Source organism: Sus scrofa, chromosome 14 (assembly GCF_000003025.6).
Source record: "Sus scrofa isolate TJ Tabasco breed Duroc chromosome 14, Sscrofa11.1, whole genome shotgun sequence".
In the NCBI taxonomy this organism is placed as follows: Eukaryota; Metazoa; Chordata; class Mammalia; order Artiodactyla; family Suidae; genus Sus; species Sus scrofa.
The window spans coordinates 28,703,756-28,723,859 of record NC_010456.5 but is presented as its reverse complement, the minus strand read 5'-3'; the positions used below and the strand labels follow the sequence as shown (position 1 = coordinate 28,723,859).

At 54.6% G+C, this 20,104-nt stretch overlaps 1 protein-coding gene across 1 annotated transcript in view; it reads right to left on the bottom strand.

Moving 5' to 3' along the window:
- NCOR2 (nuclear receptor corepressor 2) overlaps positions 1–20,104 on the bottom strand; it is a 176,631-nt gene that overhangs the window by 95,545 nt on the left and 60,982 nt on the right. The window contains 4 exon segments of the mRNA NM_001044576.1: positions 1,298–1,476; positions 4,405–4,498; positions 5,346–5,518; positions 11,732–11,798. Of these exon segments, the coding sequence (NP_001038041.1) occupies positions 1,298–1,476; positions 4,405–4,498; positions 5,346–5,518; positions 11,732–11,798 (513 nt within the window).

Sequence of the window (20,104 nt, the reverse complement as noted above, 5' to 3'; positions counted from 1 at the left end):
ACTTTCGAGTTTGGTGGGAGAAAGGAGGGCTTTCTCCATCTGACTCCTTACTCATCTCCCCAAAACAGCCATTCTCCTCTGTCATTTTTAGAAGTCCCAAGCTTCACCCCTTAGCATCCAGTTCCTGCCTCTGCTTTCCAAAGCAACCCTCAGCTCCCGCTCCTTGGCTCTACATCCCCCTTTCTCCAACAAGCCTTTCCATAGCAGCTGAGCCCTTGCCCCGAAGCTGGGGGAATCTGAATCCTGCTGCCGCCATTTGCAAGCTGTGTGACCTTTGTTAAGTGTCTTAACCTCTCTGAGCCTCTACTTCCTCATCTGTGTAATAGGGATGGCCTGGTAATGCTGCTATGAGGGATAAGAGGCACAAATGCACAAAACCCAGAAAACATCTGTCCTGGGTCTGCGAGGAAGGACATGCCCCACAAATAGCCACTTGGCCAGTAAAATGAAAACCCCCAAGCCACTGGCCAGACCTATATCCCTGCCCAAGGCTCCAGTACAGCTTCAAAGGTCCTCTTGCCTCGTTCTGATGCATGCTGCCCCATTTCACAGAAAGCTGCCCTGACACTTTGTACTGGTTTGAATAGTGTCCCCCAAATATCACGTTCACCCAGAACCTCTGAACGTGACCTTATTTGGAAATGAGTTCTCGGAGGATATAATTAGTGAAGATGAGGTCATACTGGAGTAGGGTGGGTCCTGAATCCAATAGGACTGGTGAATTTATCTGAAAAGAAGACACAGAGAGGGAGTTGCCGTTGTGGCTCAGTGGTAACGAACCCGACTTGTATCCATGAGGATGTGGGTTCGATCCCTGGCCTCGCTGAGTGGGTTAAGGATTCAGCGTTGCCGTGAGCTGTGGTGTAGGTCGCAGACGCGACTCAGATCCCACGTTGCTATGTCTGTAGCATAGGCCGGGAGCTGCAGCTCCGATTCAACCCCTATTCTGGGAACCTCACCCGTGAAGACAGGCTGAGAGAGCCATCGATGAGCCGAGGAGTGACAGAGATCGCCAGGCACCACCAGGTGCCAGGCCGCGAAAGGGCGGCCTGGAAAATTCTCCTTCAGAGCCACCAGCAGGAATCAACCCCTCCCACACCTTGACCTTGGACTTCGAGCCTCCAGAACTGTGCGAGGACAGAATCCTGCTATTGTAAGCCACACAGGTGATGGTCATTTCCCCTGGCAGTCCCCGGAAGCCAGGACAAACTTTGACCAGACAGATTTCTCAGGACAGGGCCGCCCAAGGGGTCAGCAGTGGCCGGGCCGGGCCCCCACTGCAGCCTTGGAGACTTACTTCTCCCGGAAAGTCTCCTTCTCCTGCTCGCTCCACATGTTCATGACCTGGCGGTCTTTGTACACCTTCATGGGGTCATCCATGAGCCCGTTCATGTTGATGAACTTGATTCGCTGCTGGTCGGCGTCGTACAACATTGGCGGGATCACGGCCAGCTGGCGCATCTGCTTCTCCAGGTTCTGGAGGGAAACAGGAGACGGCAGAGGGCCTGGGTTGGAAAGCGCCAAACGGCAAATGGCGGGGCCAGGACTGGGTGAGGGCAGCGGGAGAGGGCGGGGGGTAGTGTTCCCGCCAGCCAGCACAGGGGACCCAGGTGAGGAGCAGAGGGTAGGGATGTTCCAAGCAACAACTAGAAAAAGGCAAAACCAGACAGAAAGCAATTGATGAGTTAAAAAATAATAACAGCTTGTGCAAGGGGAAGAGAGAATTGAAAGGCAGTCCCAGACAGGTTTATGGTGGGCAGGGCTGTAAATTAAACACAGAGAGCAGCAGTCACCTTATCTGCAGTAAGGAGGGAGCAATGAATCTTCCATTTGGAAATGCAAGAGCCGTAAAACAGTGCTGGAAAGATGGGCAGCCAGCTGGGCCAAACGAGCTCAGGAGACGGGGCCTGGCCCTCCAGGTTCACAGGGCACGGGGTGTGGGCGAGGGGCTGCCTCACTCTGAGAGAGGCCAGGGAAGCTGCAGAACCATTTCCTCCCCAGCCACCCGCCCCTGGCCCTGGATCCAGCTCCTTCAAGCGTGCCCACTTGGGACCAAGCCTGCCCAGTCCCGTGCACAGCAGGAGCCAGGCAGGCTCGCTTATAATGCACTGGGGTGGCTATTAAGAGGCTCTGAGCCGCCACTCAGCTGGACTCATTTCCCCAAATCTCTGCAGCCAGCCCATTACTGGCGATTAATTACCCATCTCCGGAGGCAGGCGAGGGCCCGGCCCAGCCAAGGTCAGCCAGTTCAAAGGATCCGCTGCCCAGCCTCCCACATCCAAGCTCTCCATTCATTGCTGGGGATTCCCAGCAGGAGCAGGGAGCAAAGCAGGGGCACAGCCCTGACCCTTGGCTAAGAGAAAGGCCCCCACGGAGCGCCCCCAGCACTCAGAGCAGACTCCAATGCCATCATCGTCGTCCTCCGCTGCCCAGGATGCACAGTGATGGCAGACCAGGGACAGAGGTTTCTCCCACAAGGAGCCCCACCGCCCCCGCCCCCTGCTCAGCCCTCCTGCTGAGGTGGGCTGCCTTCCTGTCTCTTCCACAATAGTAGTAGCTTTGGCTACTGAAAGCTCCTCTCAAAGAGTGAATCCCCCCACACACACACCCAGTCCCCTCCCAGGGAACCTCAGGTTGGCCTGGGCTGGTTAAGATGACGTTTCTACCCTGAATTCCATTTCCAACCATCACGCCCAAAACGCCGTTTCCTCAACATCCCTGAGGACACTGGCAGCTGCATTCCTGTGTGGCCAGGACCTGAAGACATGCTCTTCTGGGATGGGGGTGGTGGGGACAGTGAATCAGCTGAGATGCCACACCTCCTGCGTCAGGCAGAGAACGTACAGGAAAGGGCCACCCTCCTCTTGCTTCCAAGGCAAACGAAACTCACGTCCACACCACTGTGGGGACGTGTATGTGGCCACAGTGTTGGCGGGATGGGGGCTTGAGCAAACCCACAGGTGTGAGCCAAGGCTGAGTTCTGCTTTCTGCAGCCCAAAGCGGGATTGATATTTGAAACAGGGACACATCATGGGACGTTTTAAGACGAAAGCTCTTTTTTAAAAGCCAGATAGTCTGAATTGTCTTTGTCAGAAACACATGGGCAGCCTGGTAAAAAGGCGGATTCCTGAGCCCTGCCCCAGACTGGCTAAATCAGAACCTCTGGGTCTGGACCCTAAGAAACCACAATTCTAGCCAGACACCCCATCCCCTGGACTCTGTCCCATGTGAGACCCAGTGCCTAGGGCAGCACTGCCCAATTCTCTTTTTTTTTTTTTCTGTTTAGGGCCGCACCTGCAGCACATGGAAGTTCCCAGGCCAGAGGTTGAATCAGAGCTACAACTGGAGGTCTATGCCATAGCCACGGCAACACCAAACTGTGACCTACACAGCAGCTTGCAGCAACACCGGATTCTTAACCCAGTGAGCAAGGCCAGGGAACGAACTTGAATCTCCTCACAGACACTGTTTTGGGTTCTTAACCCACGGAGCCACCATAGGAACTCCAGCACTGCCCAATAGAATTTTATGCGATAATGCGGTGTTTGCTGTTCTGTCCAGTGTTGGGCCACTAACCACATGTGGCTTCTGAACACTTGAAGAGTGGCTGATGCAGCTGAGGAAGTGCATTTTTAAATTTCCTTTCATTTTCACTAATTTCCATTTAATACCTCCCATCCGGACAAAAGCTCTCTCTGGACACAAGGCCCACTCGGGACCAAGCCTGTCCAGGAAGAATATGCCCCCTTCCTTTTTCGAGGCTCCTTCCTGTCTATTATGGAATTGGGAATTTGGGGGCCAGGAGACTGGTCGGTCCATAGATGCTTGACCTACAAGACTTAGGAAGGGATGGGCCAGCACCAGACCTGCCCCAGGAGCAAACACGCCCCCTCTCTGCTTCCTGGTCATCCCTGGCTCCAGGGACCACAGCCAGGGTCACCCAGGCTGAACTCCGGCTTGATGGACAGCTGGTGAGCTGGGAATCCCCCCCTCTGCCCCCGATTCTGGGCACTGGGAGGCTGACCTAGAAACCACAGCTCCCTGGCATTTTGGCTTCGGGAGGGTGGGGGGCTCAGCCAATGGGAAGTCCTGAAATTAGGTGAGAGGGTGGGAGAAGTGAGAGGCCAGAGCGCTTATCCCCAGTTTCCTCGTGGGTGTGGCATCAGAGATGGGGCCCTTCCTGGCCATGTCCTAGGAGGTGGCCCCTCCTCCATGGCCCCAGGAGCGCCCCTCTCTCCACTTGTCCTTCAGGCTTGGGGACAGGCAATGGCTACTCCCCTGGTGCTTCAACATCCATGTGGGTTCTGCCCAAACGTCAGTAACAGGCCCCTGGGTTTCAACCCAGCAGGTAAATGACCCGCACCATGAGCAGAGCCGAGGTCAGGGTCAAGGCTGTGGACTCACCTCCTGCTCCGAGAGGCCGTCGATGATTTCAGACACCTCGTGCTCACTGCGGGCGGCCGACATGGAGAGCCCGCTGCCCCGCTGGCCCACCCTGCTGGAGACCAAAGAGACACACTCAGGACCGGCCCCTCGGCAGCCAGGGAACGTGCGGTGGCTGGCACAGCGGCATAGACCCGAGCCCACAACTTCCCCAGAGGCGGTGTGTGGGCAGCGGGGAGGAGCCAGGCCTTCCACACCCACGTGGACAGCCCCAAGCCCTGATCCAGAAATGCCAGAGCGCTTTTGCTCTCCTAAGATGCCCCCAAAGACCAGCCATGCAGACCCATGTGCAAATCCCAGCTCTGCCTCTGGGCCCAGAGCCTCAGCACCCTCTCTTGAGATGTGGGGAGAAGGGGGCCCCCCGTCTCCCAGGACCAGGGGGAGGCACTGGAGGAGATGTGGACTGTGAGTGTCCACTAAAGAGAGAGCACTCCATCACCACTGCTCACGCCCCATCACCCTATCTGCGCCACAAAAGAAACCACGCGTCCCTGAGCACCTGCTCTGCGCCGGACTCTCCTGCACTGTCTCTCACCCAATCCCCGCGGCCGCCGCGGGAGACCTACAACCTTCCCCTTTGGTCCACACCAGGGATCTCAACCTCAGCTCCTTCTGGGGCCGTGTGGGCCACCACATACAAGAAGGAAGCTGGGAGGTACCAGCCCGAGGCACACAGGAAGGAAAGCACCATTAAAAGCTCCTTTCAAATAAGAGTTAAAGCCAGGCAGGCCCCGAGGGACACATCCAAGGGCCTGAGGCAGCCCCCGGGGCTGCCTGTTGGACACCCTGCTGTGCTTTGGTGGCATGGTGACCATGCGTCCTCTGCTGGCAGTGCCTCAAGCCGCCCCGGGTCCTGGGAGGTGGGGAAGGAGGTCAGGGGAGGGGGCCAGCCCCACGCTCACCTCTGCATGCGCTCCTGCAGCTCCCGCTGCTTGCGGATCTCGGGGAACTGCTTCTCGTAGTACTCGCGCACCTTGCTCTCCTTGGCCCGCCGCCGGGGGTTGTTCTCGATGCGTTCCACCTTCTTCTCCCAGGCCTCCATGAGCTGGTCATAGCGCTGGCAGAACTTCTGCTCCTGGGGGGGGGCACAGGGGAGCCCTGTGGCAGCAGTTCCTGCTGCATCCGACCCCCAGCACCCCCAACCTCTGGCTCCCCACTCGGCCATTCGCACAGGCAGACAGGTGACCACACACGGGCACACAGGGAGACCCAGGAGGACCCTGAGATCTGCCCTAAGGGCCGGGCCTCCTCTAGCCCTGGGAAATGGGCCACCCTCCTGGCCTCCCTCTAGAAAGGCCTCGTCCAATACAGAAAGTTTCCAGCCACATGTGGCTGTTAAGTTTAAGTCATGTAAAATTAAGTAACATTAAAATTCAGGTCCCGGTCCCCCAGCCACATGTCTCCGTGGGCCAGGGCTACTGTCCGCAGTGGGCAGTGCACACAGGCACCATTTCCATCATCCCAAGAAGGTGTGTGGGGTGTGTGGGATGGTGCAGCTCGGGGGTGTCCGTCAGGCCGGGGTGGGGGTGGGGGGCGGCCCCATGGAAAGCAGTCACTTTCTGAATAGTTCCTCACCCCCTGGCCTCAGGTCCAGCCATGCTTCCCAGGCCCAAAAACCAGGTGTGAAGCCTCAAGCTGCTGTCTGCCCAAGACAAGGAAGTCCTTCTCTGGGTCTAACCATAGTGCTTCCTGCTGTCTCTTCTTCCTTAAAGAAAAGACACCCCCGTCCCACGCCCCATCTCCTGGCCCAGAATATAGCTACCTGGCTTCCAAGTCTCCAAGGTGACCCTGACCTGGAGCACCTGGAGCAGACAGGGAGCATCCGGCCGCCCATGAGACCCCCGTCTCCCTGTCTCTAACAGCTGCCATGGACAGATGGCGTGGTCTGGGAGTCTCGCCTGAATGCCTTCTTGATGCTTCAGCATAATCAGAAAACCCGTCTCTGGTCCTCATGCCCAACACCCCCTACCCCACCCCGTTTTTCAGCTTCTGACCAAGGCCACCTGTGACTTTGGTCCTCAACAAACCCAGCAGCGTGATGACCCCAAAGGGCTGTCAGGCCCACATTGAGGAGGAGCAGAACTTGACCCCCAGCTCCTGGGGGCCCCACACGGATGTGTGCTGCTCCAAAAACCGCACTTGGGAGATCAAGTTCAAGTAGCAGACAACAGCCACACGGGTTCGTGGCCGTGTGCTGAGGCCAGCACCCCCGGGGTGGGAATCAGCATGAAAGACACACAGTCCAGCCCACCACCAGAGCAGGGGACCCTCTCCACTCTCTCAGCCTGGCCAGAGAGGCCCCGGTCTGAGAGCAGAGAGCAATACGTCAGACGAGGAAAAGGTGAGAAGATGTCCACCAAAATGGGCCAGAGAAAACAATGCAGTTCCTGGTGAAGACGAGTAAGAAACCCCCAGGGCCACTAAGCAGCTCCACCAGTGGAGGGCAGGTAAGGTGGCCGACAAGACGATCCAGCCCTGCCTGGGCCCTCATGGAGCAAAGGGACACAGCAGGAACGGCCATGAGGGGATGACATCCAGTCACACTGCCCAGCCCCAAGCACCACCTGTAAGGATGAGAGCAGCTCCGGAGGACCTCTCAGGATGAGGAAGTCCCCCTCCATGTCTAACCACAGTGCCACCTGCTGTGGCCTGTGTGCTGATGTGCTCTCTGTCCACTGAAGGCGGAGGGTACTGGGCTCCTCGGGACAGTGCACAGCAGTGGCTTTGGCCCTTCCTGGGGCAGCACTGACCCTGATCAGGGGGGTTCCACACGGGCAGCCCCGCTGGACAGGAGAGAAAGCAGACTGCACAATCAGACACACGCACGTGCACTTACACATACACACATACATACAGACACATCCTCACACATACACATGTGCACATACACACGTACCCCCTTACGCATACACACTCACACTGACACACAAACACACAGGCGCATGGGTGGCCCCACTGGCCAGGGGAGGAAGCAGATCACACACTCACATACACGCATGCACTTATACACATACACACATAAACATGTGTACACGTTCACACATACTCCCTTACACACACATGCACTCACATGCCAAATACACACACTAATATTCTCAGATTCACAATACACACTCATAAACTCACACACGTACATTCTCACACTCACACTTCAGAGGCTGAAATACCACCAAGCAAGTCTGTGGGATGCTGGGAGCAAGAACCTGAGAGGAAAAGGAGCATGGGCCCCTAAGACCACAGTCTGTGTGTGTTGTGACGACAAGTCACCCTCAGCCTCTTGCTCACTCTCAGTGAGTTTTTTTTTTTTGCTTTTTAGGGCTGCACTCGCAGCATATGGAAGCTCCCAGGCCAGGGGTCAAATGGGAGCTACCGCTGCTGGCCTACACCACAGCCATAGCAACGCCAGATCCTTAACCCACTGAGCGAGGCCAGGGATCGAACCCGCAACCTCATGGTTCCTAGTTGGATTCGTTTCCGCTGCGCCATGCCAGGAACTCCTCGGTGGGAATTCCTCACCATCCCCACCATCATCACTCTCCTCATCTTCTTCTTCATCATCGCTGTCATCACCACCATCATCAAAGCATCGTCCCGTTCTTCTTCACCATCACCACCATCATACCACGGCTGACGCTGGCTAAGCACGACCACGTCACATGCCTGGCAGAAAACCGATTCCTTCCAGCGGACTCACTGTCCCAAACCCCAAAAAGCTATGACTACCATCCCCTTTGTACAGGCGGGAGCTCAGAGCTTAGGGCCAACAGCCTGTCGCCTGAGGTCATGCAGTCAGCGACAAGGAGGTCAAGATCCTGATGGTTATTCTCATAAAGTCTAGGGTGTCTACTTTTTCTCCTGCTGCTCATGCTTTTGGTGTCACACCCAAGATCCACTGCCAAATCCAAGGTCCTAAAGATTCACCTGTATGGGTTTTTTTTCTAGGAACTGTATGGCTTTAGCTCTTGCTTTGGGGCCTTTGATTTATTTTGAGTTATTATTTGTTCTAATTCTGGAAGCTGGGGTACAACTCTACTCTGTGTGTGAGGACGAAAAATAAGAAGCTCAGAGGTGTGGGGGATATGAGAGGAGTGAGCAAACCCTTAGCTGTCTCTAAAAAAGAAATTGATAAAAAGGACAGAGGGGACAGGAGAAAGAAAAAAAGCAGATTATGCTGAAAACACGCCAATATCCACTCTAGTGGGTTCGATCGTGACCCTCCCCTCAAAAGATGTCTCCACATCCTAACCCCAAGAATCTATAAATGTGACCTTTTTTGAACAAAAGGTGTTTTCAGTGCAATAAAGTTAAGCGTCTTGAGATGAGGTCATCCTGGATTAGGGTGACCTCTAGATCCAATGACAGACGTCCATGTGAGGGAAGAGAGGGGAGAGGCCAGGTGGTGATGGAGGCAGAGAAGGGAGTCATGAGGCCTTAGCTAAGAACCGCCTGGAGCCGCCAGGAGCTCGAAGAGAGAGGCAGGAAGCCTCTGGAGAGAGCGCAGCCCCGCCCACATCTTGATCATGAACTTCTGGCCTCCAGAATAGTGAGAGAGGATGAGTTTCTGATGTTTGAAGGCACCGAGTTTGTGGTCATTTGTTGCAGCAGTTTCAGGAAATGAATACATCCACCGTCCACGCTGAGCTCAGCCCCTGACTGATCCATCCTGCAAGGCCACCATCAATCACACAGGCTCCCTGTGCCAGGCACTGCACTCACCCTTCCTGCAGCCTCGCCATGACCCCATTTCACAGATGAGGATAATCGAGGCTTGGGGTAAGACAGCTCTCCCAAGATGACACACAGCGGGTATGATGGGTGGGGTTTGAACTTGTTCATCTGTGACTCAGCCTAGTACCCCCACCCCCACCAACACACACACACACACAATCTGGCTTCCAGGAGTAGGGGGCAGGGAGTGAGCTCAGTTTCTCAGGGAAAGACAGGCAGCACTGGCAGAGGTTGAGCACCCCTCTGGGGGAAGAGCCTCAGCTCTGTGGGCAGAGCAGGCGTGCGGGGAGAGCGTGGGCAGCTTACTCAAGGTCCTAGGAACCTCGAAGGAGTGAGCCAAGCAGACTCACGGTGGGGGCAGGGGGCATGCTGAGCTAAGGGGGCCGTCTTGATCAAGCCCCCACCCGGTCCTGGCTGACACGATGCATGGGGCTTCAGGCTTATTATATAAGAACAAGGACAACATCATTCCAGATACCTCCTGTCTCAGCTTCTGCGGTTTCCAAACTCATTTTCACAAGGGCCTCTCTTAAGGTAGGCTCAAGTTGGCCACAAAGCCACCCAGAATTTCTTAGAAGACTCCAGTTCCTCTATCTTTACGTAAGCCCATTCCCCCTCCACCCCCTCGAGGGACCCCCAAGGGGCAGTGGGAGACTTCTTAAGAACTCGCCTACCCAACTCCACCAGCCCACCAGCTGCCAGGACCCTTGTAAAATGTAAATCCCTTGTAAAATGTAAATTGCATGGCCTTCCTCCCACCCCAGAGGAGCCCCAGGCCCAGGCAGAACCTCTGTGGAAAGACTGGAATTTGGGGTGTGATAATGAGAGAAGTTCCTTGCTCCAGGAGAGACAGGGAAGCAGTGGGGTGAAGGTCTGGGTGTCTGCACCTCCTTTCTAACGGTTCAACACAAAAACATTCACACACCCATGCGTACACACACACACACAGAGCTAATATAAAGAAATGTCAACCATGATGGATTCTAGATCATGGCACATATACACATTCATTGTATTCTGCTGTCCAATTTCCTGACTGACTGTCAAATTTTCTGGATAACTAAGAATTCTTCTATTAAAGACTTTGTATTCCTCATTGAGAATACATTTATAAGAATAAATTAAGTGTCCCATTGTATTTAGAATAAAATCTAGGAGTTCCATCCTAGCTGAGAGCAAACGTTTCTAAGTGACCTGGCTCCCAGGATTTTCAAGCACAATCCCTTCACTCCTGCCCTGACTTCAGATGTGCCTGCCATATTCTGTCCCGTGTTACTCCAGGCTGGTTCCTGCCTCAGGGCCTTTGCACATGCACTGCCCTCTCCTTGATATTCAGACCTCCAGATGGTCCTTTCTGGTCACTCCCATCCAGCTGTTCCGACCCCAACCCCAACCCTCTGCACAGCACTTATCACAGCTGAACACAGCTCAGCACTGCACCAGGCCCACAGCAGGGGCTCAGTAAATATTTCTTAATTCGATGAATAAGATGGGATGTCCCGTTTCAGGAACCCTGTCTACCCAGCCAGATGCCTCTGAGCACCATCCAGTCAATCTGGGAGTCTGAGGAAGTTGAGAAAGACAAGGTTGGGAAGCCCACCACTTTTCACCCCATGGGGCCCTGGGGTCCAGAGTGCCACCCACCTAGCTTCCCATTTGCCCAGCATCTGGGTCAAACTGGTTTCCAAAAAGAAACCAGTTTTTGAATGTACTAATATGCAGAACTGAAAAAAAAAATGCATAGAATTGAGAGTACAACCTGATCAAACCACTCCTGAACTCCACTCGGACTCTATCAGTTATATAAATTCCTTTACTGCTTAAGCCCATCTGAGCCAGCTCTTCTTCCTCTCCCAGCTGAAAGAATACTAATGAGTATTTCCCCTTCTACCAATGGGCCCTAACCTCCCCCAGAGAGTCAGTGATGCAAACAGCCACCCTAAACCACAACTAAAGGTGTTCCTTCGTTTGCACCCTCTCTGCCTTGGGCCAGCTTCTCAGCTGAGACACTAGAGTGTATAGCAGGATACAGGAGTCCATACCATTTCTAAGCAAGGGGGTCCAGCTTTTCCTGAGCCTGGAATGGGCACAGTGGGCTGGGAAAAGCTCATTTCTAAGGGAGCTTCCTGCAATCACTGCCATGAGGCGCTCCGCCCACCCCAATCCTCCACCTCCTCCAGCAAACCTCTTTCTTTCCGCCTACAATGTCCACAACAGGTCCTCTGATGAGGAACCAGTTTTCCCAGCCAGGATTTTGTTTCCTCCCCTTTCAGGCTGGAAAAGGAGGGGCAGAATTCCGAGCCCCTGGCCCACACCCAGCCTCAGCCCCAAGCCCCCAGCATCACTGCAGCTGCTATCTTTTCCCGTTTCTCCCACTGCCCTTGGCTTTTCTTCATACTCTGGACACTCAGTAATGAGACAGCTGCAGAACCAAAGGGTCTGGTGGGGTGGGTGTGGCCTGAGCGGCCTGGCCTGTCTCTGCTCTCAAGGAAGCCTGGTCCCTGGAGGAGTGGGGGCAGCAGAAGAGATTCCGGGGTTGGGGGCCGCTGTGATGACTTACCCATTGTTTCCGGGCGTGATTCCTCCTCTTGAAGTATAAGATTAACTTTTTCCGCATCGCCTGGTTTCTAAGCAGGAAGGAGATGAGACAGGTCAGAAATGCAGGGTTCCAGGTATTTCAGCCCTCGCTCAAGTTAGCCCCCTTACTGGTTCCTGGTGAACTAAGCGATACCTGTAGCCCCCAGAGCGAGCCACGAACTGCCAATGGGCATCCATCCTCTGTCCCACACCAGGTGCCCCAACCACACTTAGATTGAGTGTGGGCTGCAGAAAAGAGGGTTCCAAAGTGGCGGCGAAGTCTTGCGGCCTCCTGCCTGGCCCAGAAACTGCCACTACCCCTACAGGCACCCAGAGTCCCTCTCCAGTCAGCCACCTCTGCCACAGGAAACTGGCCTCAGAGAAACAGACAAAGCCTTAGACCAGGAACACAAGCCAGAGAGACCCAGCCCCCTGTGGCCTGAAGCCACACAGAGGTGGGATCTCGGGGTCTGGCCGTGGTGTCCCCCAGGTCAGCTCTAATTAAGCCCCCGCTTTGTTCCCTGGTGGTGGGGGAAATGTGGGCAGGCCATTGTCCCACGAAGCACCTGAGGGATCTCATGGCTCAGACTGGGGAATCCAGATTCCCACTTGCCCTCAGGACCCTCAACCAAGGGGGCGGCACACAGCATTGCCAGCTCAGAGGGCTATGGGTGCTTCCCAGGGAAGATGTGGGCAGTTCAGAGAGAAAGAGAGACAGGGATGCCAAGACCAGAAATGAGGGAGAGGGAATGAGAGCAGAAGGAGAGACACAGAAGAGTTCCCTGGTTGGCTTAGTGGTTAAGGACTTGGTGTTGTCACTGCTGTGGCTCTGTGGCTTGGGTTCAATCCCTGACCTGGTGACTTTTGTGTGCCATGGGCACAGGCCAAAAAAGAGAAAAAACAGACAGACAGAGCCTTAGAGAGAGAGGCAGGGAGACAGAGGAAGAAAGAGACACAGAGAGAGATAGGTGCAATGAGCCCCAGAGGGAGAGGAGCCCAGTAGAGAGGAAGAGAGACAGGGCGACAGGCTGGAAGGCAGAGAAAGCCAGGATCGGAAGAAAGGGGGACAGAGCCCAGAGGGCAACGCAGAGATGCCAACTGATACAGAAAAGGCTGGAAGACACACCCTAGGTGCCCCTTTCCCTCGGCCCTCTCCCCACAACCTCCAACACACAGCAGAGCATGGCAGCTGGCAGCCTGGGGCCCGTGGGGTCAGAGAGGCCCCAGGAGCCCATCAGGCCCATGAATTTGCTGGCCCCCATCCAGGTATGTGGCAGGATCAACTTTTCTGGGGAGAGGTCCCCCAACTTGCCCTCAGGACCCTCAACCAAGGGGGTCCCCCAACTTGCTCATATTCTGAGCTGTGTCCAATTCCCTTACAAAAAGCTCCCACCAAAAACTGGGAGCCACATCCTGTCCAGGCTCCAGGAGACCTGGTGCCCGTGGGCCACCCAGGACCCCAACCTCGGGAAAAGGTGGGAGACTGGGGTGGTGGGGGGAGCACTCCAGGTCCTGGCAGCTGAGGGAAGCACCTCCTGGGGGCTGAAAGGCCTGGAATCAACCCACCCCAGGGACCCCATGGGGAGTCACTCTCTGCCCCCATGTCCCCTACCACCGCCTCAGAGGCCACCACCAGGCCCAGCGTGCTCAGATCTGCCACCACACCTCAGCCCCGGGCTGACAAGAGGCTCCAGGCCCTACTGTGATTTCCAGCAGAAGTCGGCACCCTCACTACCTCATCTCAAGTCTGAACCACTGATAAGCCTGCCCACTCCCTCTTCATTTATGGACCCGAGCTGGGCCCAGAGCCCTGCCCCTGACAAGGAAAGGCCACGCCCACTTCCAGGAGGGTCCGTGGGGGCGACCTCTAACTCCCCAGGTCATTCTGGTCTCACCTCCCATGGGCCAGGTCTCTCACCTGGAGGTCTCACGACTTACATCAGCATCAGCATCCCCTGTCCCAGGCAGGGTGAGTGCTGGGGGTTCTCAGTCACACAGGCTGAGACCACAACCCCTCATCCCGAGGCCGGGCGTCTCTGAGCAAATCTCAGAAGGTCTCTCAGCCTCAGTTTCCTCATCTGAATAATGGGTGCAGTACCATCACACTTTCATCTCCTCCATCATTCAGCAAATGTTGACTAGCACCTACTATGTGCCAGGCACTGCTCTGGGCCCTGAGGACACAGAGATGAGCAAGACGGGCAAAGTCCCAGGCCCTCATGGAGGTGACACTTTAGAGGGGCCACACCAACAATAAGCAAGATAATCAAGATAATCCTGGATTGGGGAACTTAATAGGGAGAGTGGGGTAGCGACTGGGGGTGGGGAGGGTATAGCTATTTTAGATTCAGGGAACAGAAAAGTCTCTCGGAGGTGGCCATGCACCAATATCTTGATCACGAGAAGGACCCAGCTGTGGAAAGATCCAGAGGGAGATGTGCTCCCGGCAGAGGGCACTGAGCACAAAGGCTCTGAAGTGGGGACAAACGCAGAAAACAGAGAGAAGACGCATGTGGCTGGAGGTGGGGCAGGGACAGGGGAGGGGAGGAGTGAGACCGGCAGAGCCAGCTGTACACGGTCTTGTGGGCTGGGGCACAGGAGAGGATCTGGACTTCAAAAAAAAAAAAAAAGAAGTGATGTCAGCCCAAGAGCAATGAGCCCACTGGCACCAAGATCTTGGTCTCTAACACCATCCTCCAATAAAAAGAGCCGTATTTCTCCCGGAAGAATGGCTGAGTCCAGAGCTAGGGCAGGAAGTACACAAGATGAGCCCAGGACATCTTTAAGTAACAAATGCTAAAAATGAAAAACAAGATCAGAAGGACACAGGCAGGACCTAACCTGAAAAGATGGCCAAAGCTGGAACAATTTAAGAGGCAAGCTAAATAACACTAGATTATAACCGGAAGAATAAAATAAATATCCATGTGTCCACATGGATATAAATAAGTGATTGAATAAATAAATGAATGAGGGAGAAAGGACAAATGTTCCTTACAGAACTGCAATTTTATTTGCTTTCTAGGGACACACCTAAAAAGAAGTTCCCAGGCTAGGGGGTCGAATCAGAGCTGCAGGTGCCGGCCTACACCACAGCCACAGCAACGCTGGATCCTTAACTCACTGAGGGAGGCCAGGGATTGAACTCACATCCTCATGGATACTGAGTCAGATTCTTAACCTGCTGAGCCACAACGGGAACTCCCCGAATTCCAATTAATAAACATCAAAGGACTGAAGGAAGCAGAAGATCACTGTTAGATACCACAGTGGTAATTGCTTCAGGCAAGACCCTTGCATGAATCTTAAACTGGCAAAACTTGGAGGAGAGACAGGAAATGTGCACAGCCTCAAAGCATTTCCCCCAAATAAATACCAATCATTGTGACAGTTTTAACTTGCGTCCACAAATTCTTTGATATCCGCCCCTCAAACATATCCAGGAGGTGCAGCTGGACTCCCCTCCCCTCCCCTCGAGAGTGGGCTGGATGGTAACTTGCTATTAAGGCACAGAGTAGGGACAGGAAAGACAGCAACACGAGAGACATGTCTGACACCTCCTGGTGGGGGTGGGGGTAGGGGGGGTCAAGGTCAACACCACCTGTAGTAACACGAACACCTCCAGTTGGGGGTGGCAGGTGCCCCCCCTGTGTCATGATGGGGAGGGCACCTCACCTCTGCGGGACTTTTCCCCCAAATCCACAAGCCCAGCCCCTCCAGAAACAATATCAGACACACCCAAATTGTGGGACATTCTGCAAAACCCCTGACCAGTGTTCTTCAAAAATGTCAGGGTCAGGGGAGTTCCCACTACGGCTCAGTGGGCTAAGAACCCGACCAATATCCATGAAGATGCAGGTTCGATCCCTGACCTCGCTCAGTGGGTTAAAGGATCCGGTGTTGCTACAAGCTGCGGTATAGGTCACAGACACAGCTTGGATCCCATGTTGCTGTGGCTGTGGGGTAGGGCAGCAGCTGCAGCTCCGCTTTGACCCCTAGCCTGGGAACCGCCATATGCCACCAGGAAGCCATAAAAAGAATAAAAAGGGAGTGGTGGGGGAGGGGGAAGAGGGACAAAATCTGCTGAAATGCCACAGTGAGATCAAACAATTTACTTTAGAGTTTGCAGAGGACTTGATGTATATCATGAATTTAAATGCATCGCCCCAAAAAGATGTTGGGGTCCTAACCCCCCAGTACCTTAGAATGTGGCTTTATCTGGAAATCAGGTCTTGAAGGTCATGAAGCATGAGGTCTTTGCAGGGTGTGGGGGGGCAGGTGCTAATTCCATGTGACTGCTGTCTTTATAAAAAGGAGAAATTCAGACATGGAGACGGACACACACGGAGGGAAGGTGGCGTGAAAAGACGCAGCGAGAAGGCCCCGTGAAGATGGAGGGTTGAGGCATCTACAGGCCAAGGAAGGCCAAGGATGCCGGCAAACACCAGAAGCTGGAGGACGCACGATGCAAGAGATCACAGCTCTGCCTACACCTTGACTCCGGACTTGCAGCCTCCAGAGAACGAACTGCTGGAGTTTTCAGCCACTCAGTTTGTGGTGATGGGTTCCAGCAGCCCGAGGAAACTGACACAGCCTGTAACAGTCTTCAGCAAGCAGTGCTGCTGTGGCTTCAAGCTGAAGAGGCCCCAGTGCGAACAAAGGCTCGTGGGGGCAGAGGTGACACACGCAGCCGCCTCTGTTCCCTGAAGCTACTGGAGGGCATGAATTCTCCCAGGCTGATCCGGGTTTCCTTCCAAAACAAGCACCATGCCTGGCACCTAGGAGCATCTGCTTACTGCCAAAGAGGACAAATGTCAAGTCCACAGGTTGCAAACGGGCACAGTCCACCAAGTGGGAGCCAGCTCGTGAGCCTGTTGTGTTTGGACTGTGGTGCTTTCTAAAAAATCTGAATTCGTTGCCAGTATTGAAAACCAGAAGCTCCTGCAGGAAGGGCTGAACTTAAAGCTTCTCCTAAAGAAAAATCAGGCAGCCTGGCCATACTCCCTCATGGCCACAGGCTGGGAACTGAGGCCTGCTGGCCCCTTTAGAAGTGACGAGCTCACCACTAGTCCCCACCACTCCCTACTGCCTCCCACCAGCCCTTCCCACTCTCATTTTGTCCCCGCCCTGGAGGCAAGCATCTGGGTTTGTGCGCCCCTGGACATCTGGCTTGGGATGTTTGCTTGTGCAACCTTCTTCTGGCACATTTTTTGAGTGTTTGTTTTGTCCCAAGCAGTGTTTAAGCATAGCAGCTGCAAACAGCTTACTGCAGACAAATCCTTTCTGCTGAGATTTTGTCTGGCAAAAATAAAGAACAGAGTCTCTCTCAGAGAGCTCTGGAGGGCCAACGGACCAGCAACACGATGAGTTCACCAGTAGAGACATTTATGGGGTGCAAAGGCTATCTACAGTCTCCCGGAGAAGTCAGGATTTAAAAAGCACAACCGATAAAGAGATACAGACCTCGTCGGCTGATACTGGACTAGGCAGGGGAATGGGAACTAGGAAGGAGCAGAAAGGAGATAGGAAGTCTCTGGACATTCAAGGAAGAGTCTGGCCACGCTGTGGGTGGGACTGGCCCTGGAGCCTAAGGGGAAGTCCTGCCAAAAGACAGCCTGGTCAGTCAGGGGAGACTTCCTGGAGGAGGAGAGATCTGAGCTGAGACTTGGGAGAAGCAGAGGAATCGAGGGAGCAGAAGGAAGTGAGGAGAGCACTGGATTCCAGGGCACTAAGGGTGACAGTGAACTGGAGGGGGGAAAGTGGGGCATTCGGGGAAAGCTAGACCCGCCCCCTGCAACCATGGAAGGCAGCCCGGGCAGGGCCCTGAATGCCTTGGGGGAGATCCTGTCAGACCGGGGTGACTGATGTCTGAGCCATGCTTACTGGGGGCCAAGCACTTTTCCCATGTTAAAATGACTCTCCAAGGAGACCAACTTACTGACAAAGTGAGGTGACTTGCCCGAGGTGACCGGGCTAACAGGGGGCAGTGGCCGGACTGCAGTCCTGGGAAAGAAAAGCACGCTGCGTGTGCAGATCGGGCAGGTCTAGGCTGTGTGGCCCTGGGGAAGTTCCTTAAAATCTCTGAACCTCCAGAGCAAGACCAGGAGGTCCTGTTACCAGCAACCTGAGTCCTGAGAGCCCTTTCTACCTGCCCGGTCCCCGGGCACCAGCCAAACCCTGAAGGTGGCAGGTCTGCAAGAGGAGGAAATCGGGAAGGAAGAGACACAAGGAGCCACCAGGCTCCCAGGCCCCGAGGAGAGGAAAGAAGGGTCTAACATGACAGGGTGGCCACAGCAGAACACACAAGAGCCGCAACAGTCACCATTGCATCAATTCCCCGCCCTTTCACCGAATCGCTTTTGGGCTCCCTGGCTCAGTGAGTCAGCCCAGAGCTCTCCCTGTAGGGCCTGTCTGCAGAGGGCAGGGCAGCCCTTCCACAGAGCACCCAGTGATGCTCTGGGGTTGTCCTCAGGCCCTTCCGCTGCTTCTCAAAGCCTGAGAAGTCTGAGGAGTCACTCCCAAGGTCTGGGACTAAGAACCCCCCCCCCCCCAAGCAAGTATCCCGCACCTGCCCTCCCCCACCCCGGGAGCACGGGCAGCCACCCCCACATCTCCCAAAGAGGCCAGTGGCAGAGGACAGCCGTCGAGGTGGGTACAGGTGACTTCAACACATCCGAAATTGCCGGTGCAGCAGGAAGTCAAGCGTGAAATTAACTTTAACTCAGCGGCCGAGGCGTGCAGACACAGAGAAATTAAAGTGACAGGGCAAGGTCCTCCGGGAGGGGATGACCTTCCACCTGGTGGCAATTACAGCAGCAGGAGAAGGGAGGTGGGGGGAGGCCAGCCAGGGAGAGCTGGGGAGGCTCGGCAACCTGAGAAGTGGGGCGCTCCATCCCAGCCCCAGCCTGATCTGCCTTATCATCCTCATCAAGCTGTTATTAGATCACAGACGTATTTATTTATTATCTGTCTGCACCACCAGAATGTCAGCCCCATCTGCTGCAGTCTCCCCGGGGCCCAGAACAGTGCCTGGCACAGGGCAGGTGCTCACAAATATTCACTGAATGAAGGAAGGAAGGATAACTCTTTTTTTTTTTTTTTTCTTTTTAGGGCCACACCTGCAGCATTTGGAAGTTCCCAGGCTAGGGGTCAAATCAGAGCCGCCGCTGCCAGCCTACGCCACAGCCACAGCCACGCCAGATCCACACCACAGCCACAGCCACGCCAGATCCGAGCCACGTCTGCAACCTACACCACAGCTCACGGCCAACGCCGGATCCTTAACCCACTGAGCAAGGCCAGGGATGGAACCCGCATCCGCATGGATATGAGTCGGGTTCAACCTGCTGAGTCACAACGGGAATTCCCAGGATAATTCCTGTGGTCTCTGTTGATAAAGCAAGAACAAAAATCACAGAACACTTCCTATACTCCTGACACGGAGCACAACACTTCAGGGATAGCATGTCATTCAATCTTCAGCAACCCCAGAAGACAGCAGCGATTATGATTCCCATTTCACAGATGGGGCCACTGAAGCATCGAGAGTGACTAGTCACAGGGACCAGACGCTGGTGGCCTTCAACCTGCCCCTGGGTCGTTGGCTCCCAAAAGTCCACTCACATCACTTCCCAGTTACACCTCAGTACTGGCCTCCTTATGCAGGTAACAAAACCCAAACTCCTCACTAGGCGTTCCTGTTGTGGCTCAGCACCTTCCTCTCCCTGACCTACCCCCTCGGGATATGCCGGCCTTCTCTGTGATCCCATCAGCTGGGTCCAGCTCCAGGACCTTGCACCACCTGTTCTACCTGCCCGGGAAGTCTACAAGCCAGCGGCTGCTCTGTCGTCCAATGTTCTCTCCACTGTCAGGTCCTGCCCTGACCCCCCTGGCTAAAGTCACCCCTTAACTTTCTCTCTCATCACCGTGTTTACCATCAGCATAGTATTTTTTGAGGGCTGCACCTGGGGCATATGGAAGTTCCCGGGCTATGGGTCAAATCAGAGCTGCAGCCACCCACCTACACCACAGCCATGGCAACGCCAGATCCAAGCTGGATCTTCAACCTACACCAGAGCTTGCAGCAATGCCAGATCCTTAACCCAGTGATGGAGGCCAGGGATCAAACCCCCAACCCCATGGATACTAGCAGCGTTCTTGATCCACTGAGCCATAACAGGAACGCCTTCAAAGTATTTTCTAACGTAAATAATTGCACTGATTTAATGAAGACCACACTGAAATGAAAAATACAGAAGTGATTATGGCAAATTATGGGAAAAAATTAAAATTCTGAGAATAAACGTATCAATAACTTGCTTACAGAGACGTTTTTCTACCATAAGACTGAGAAATG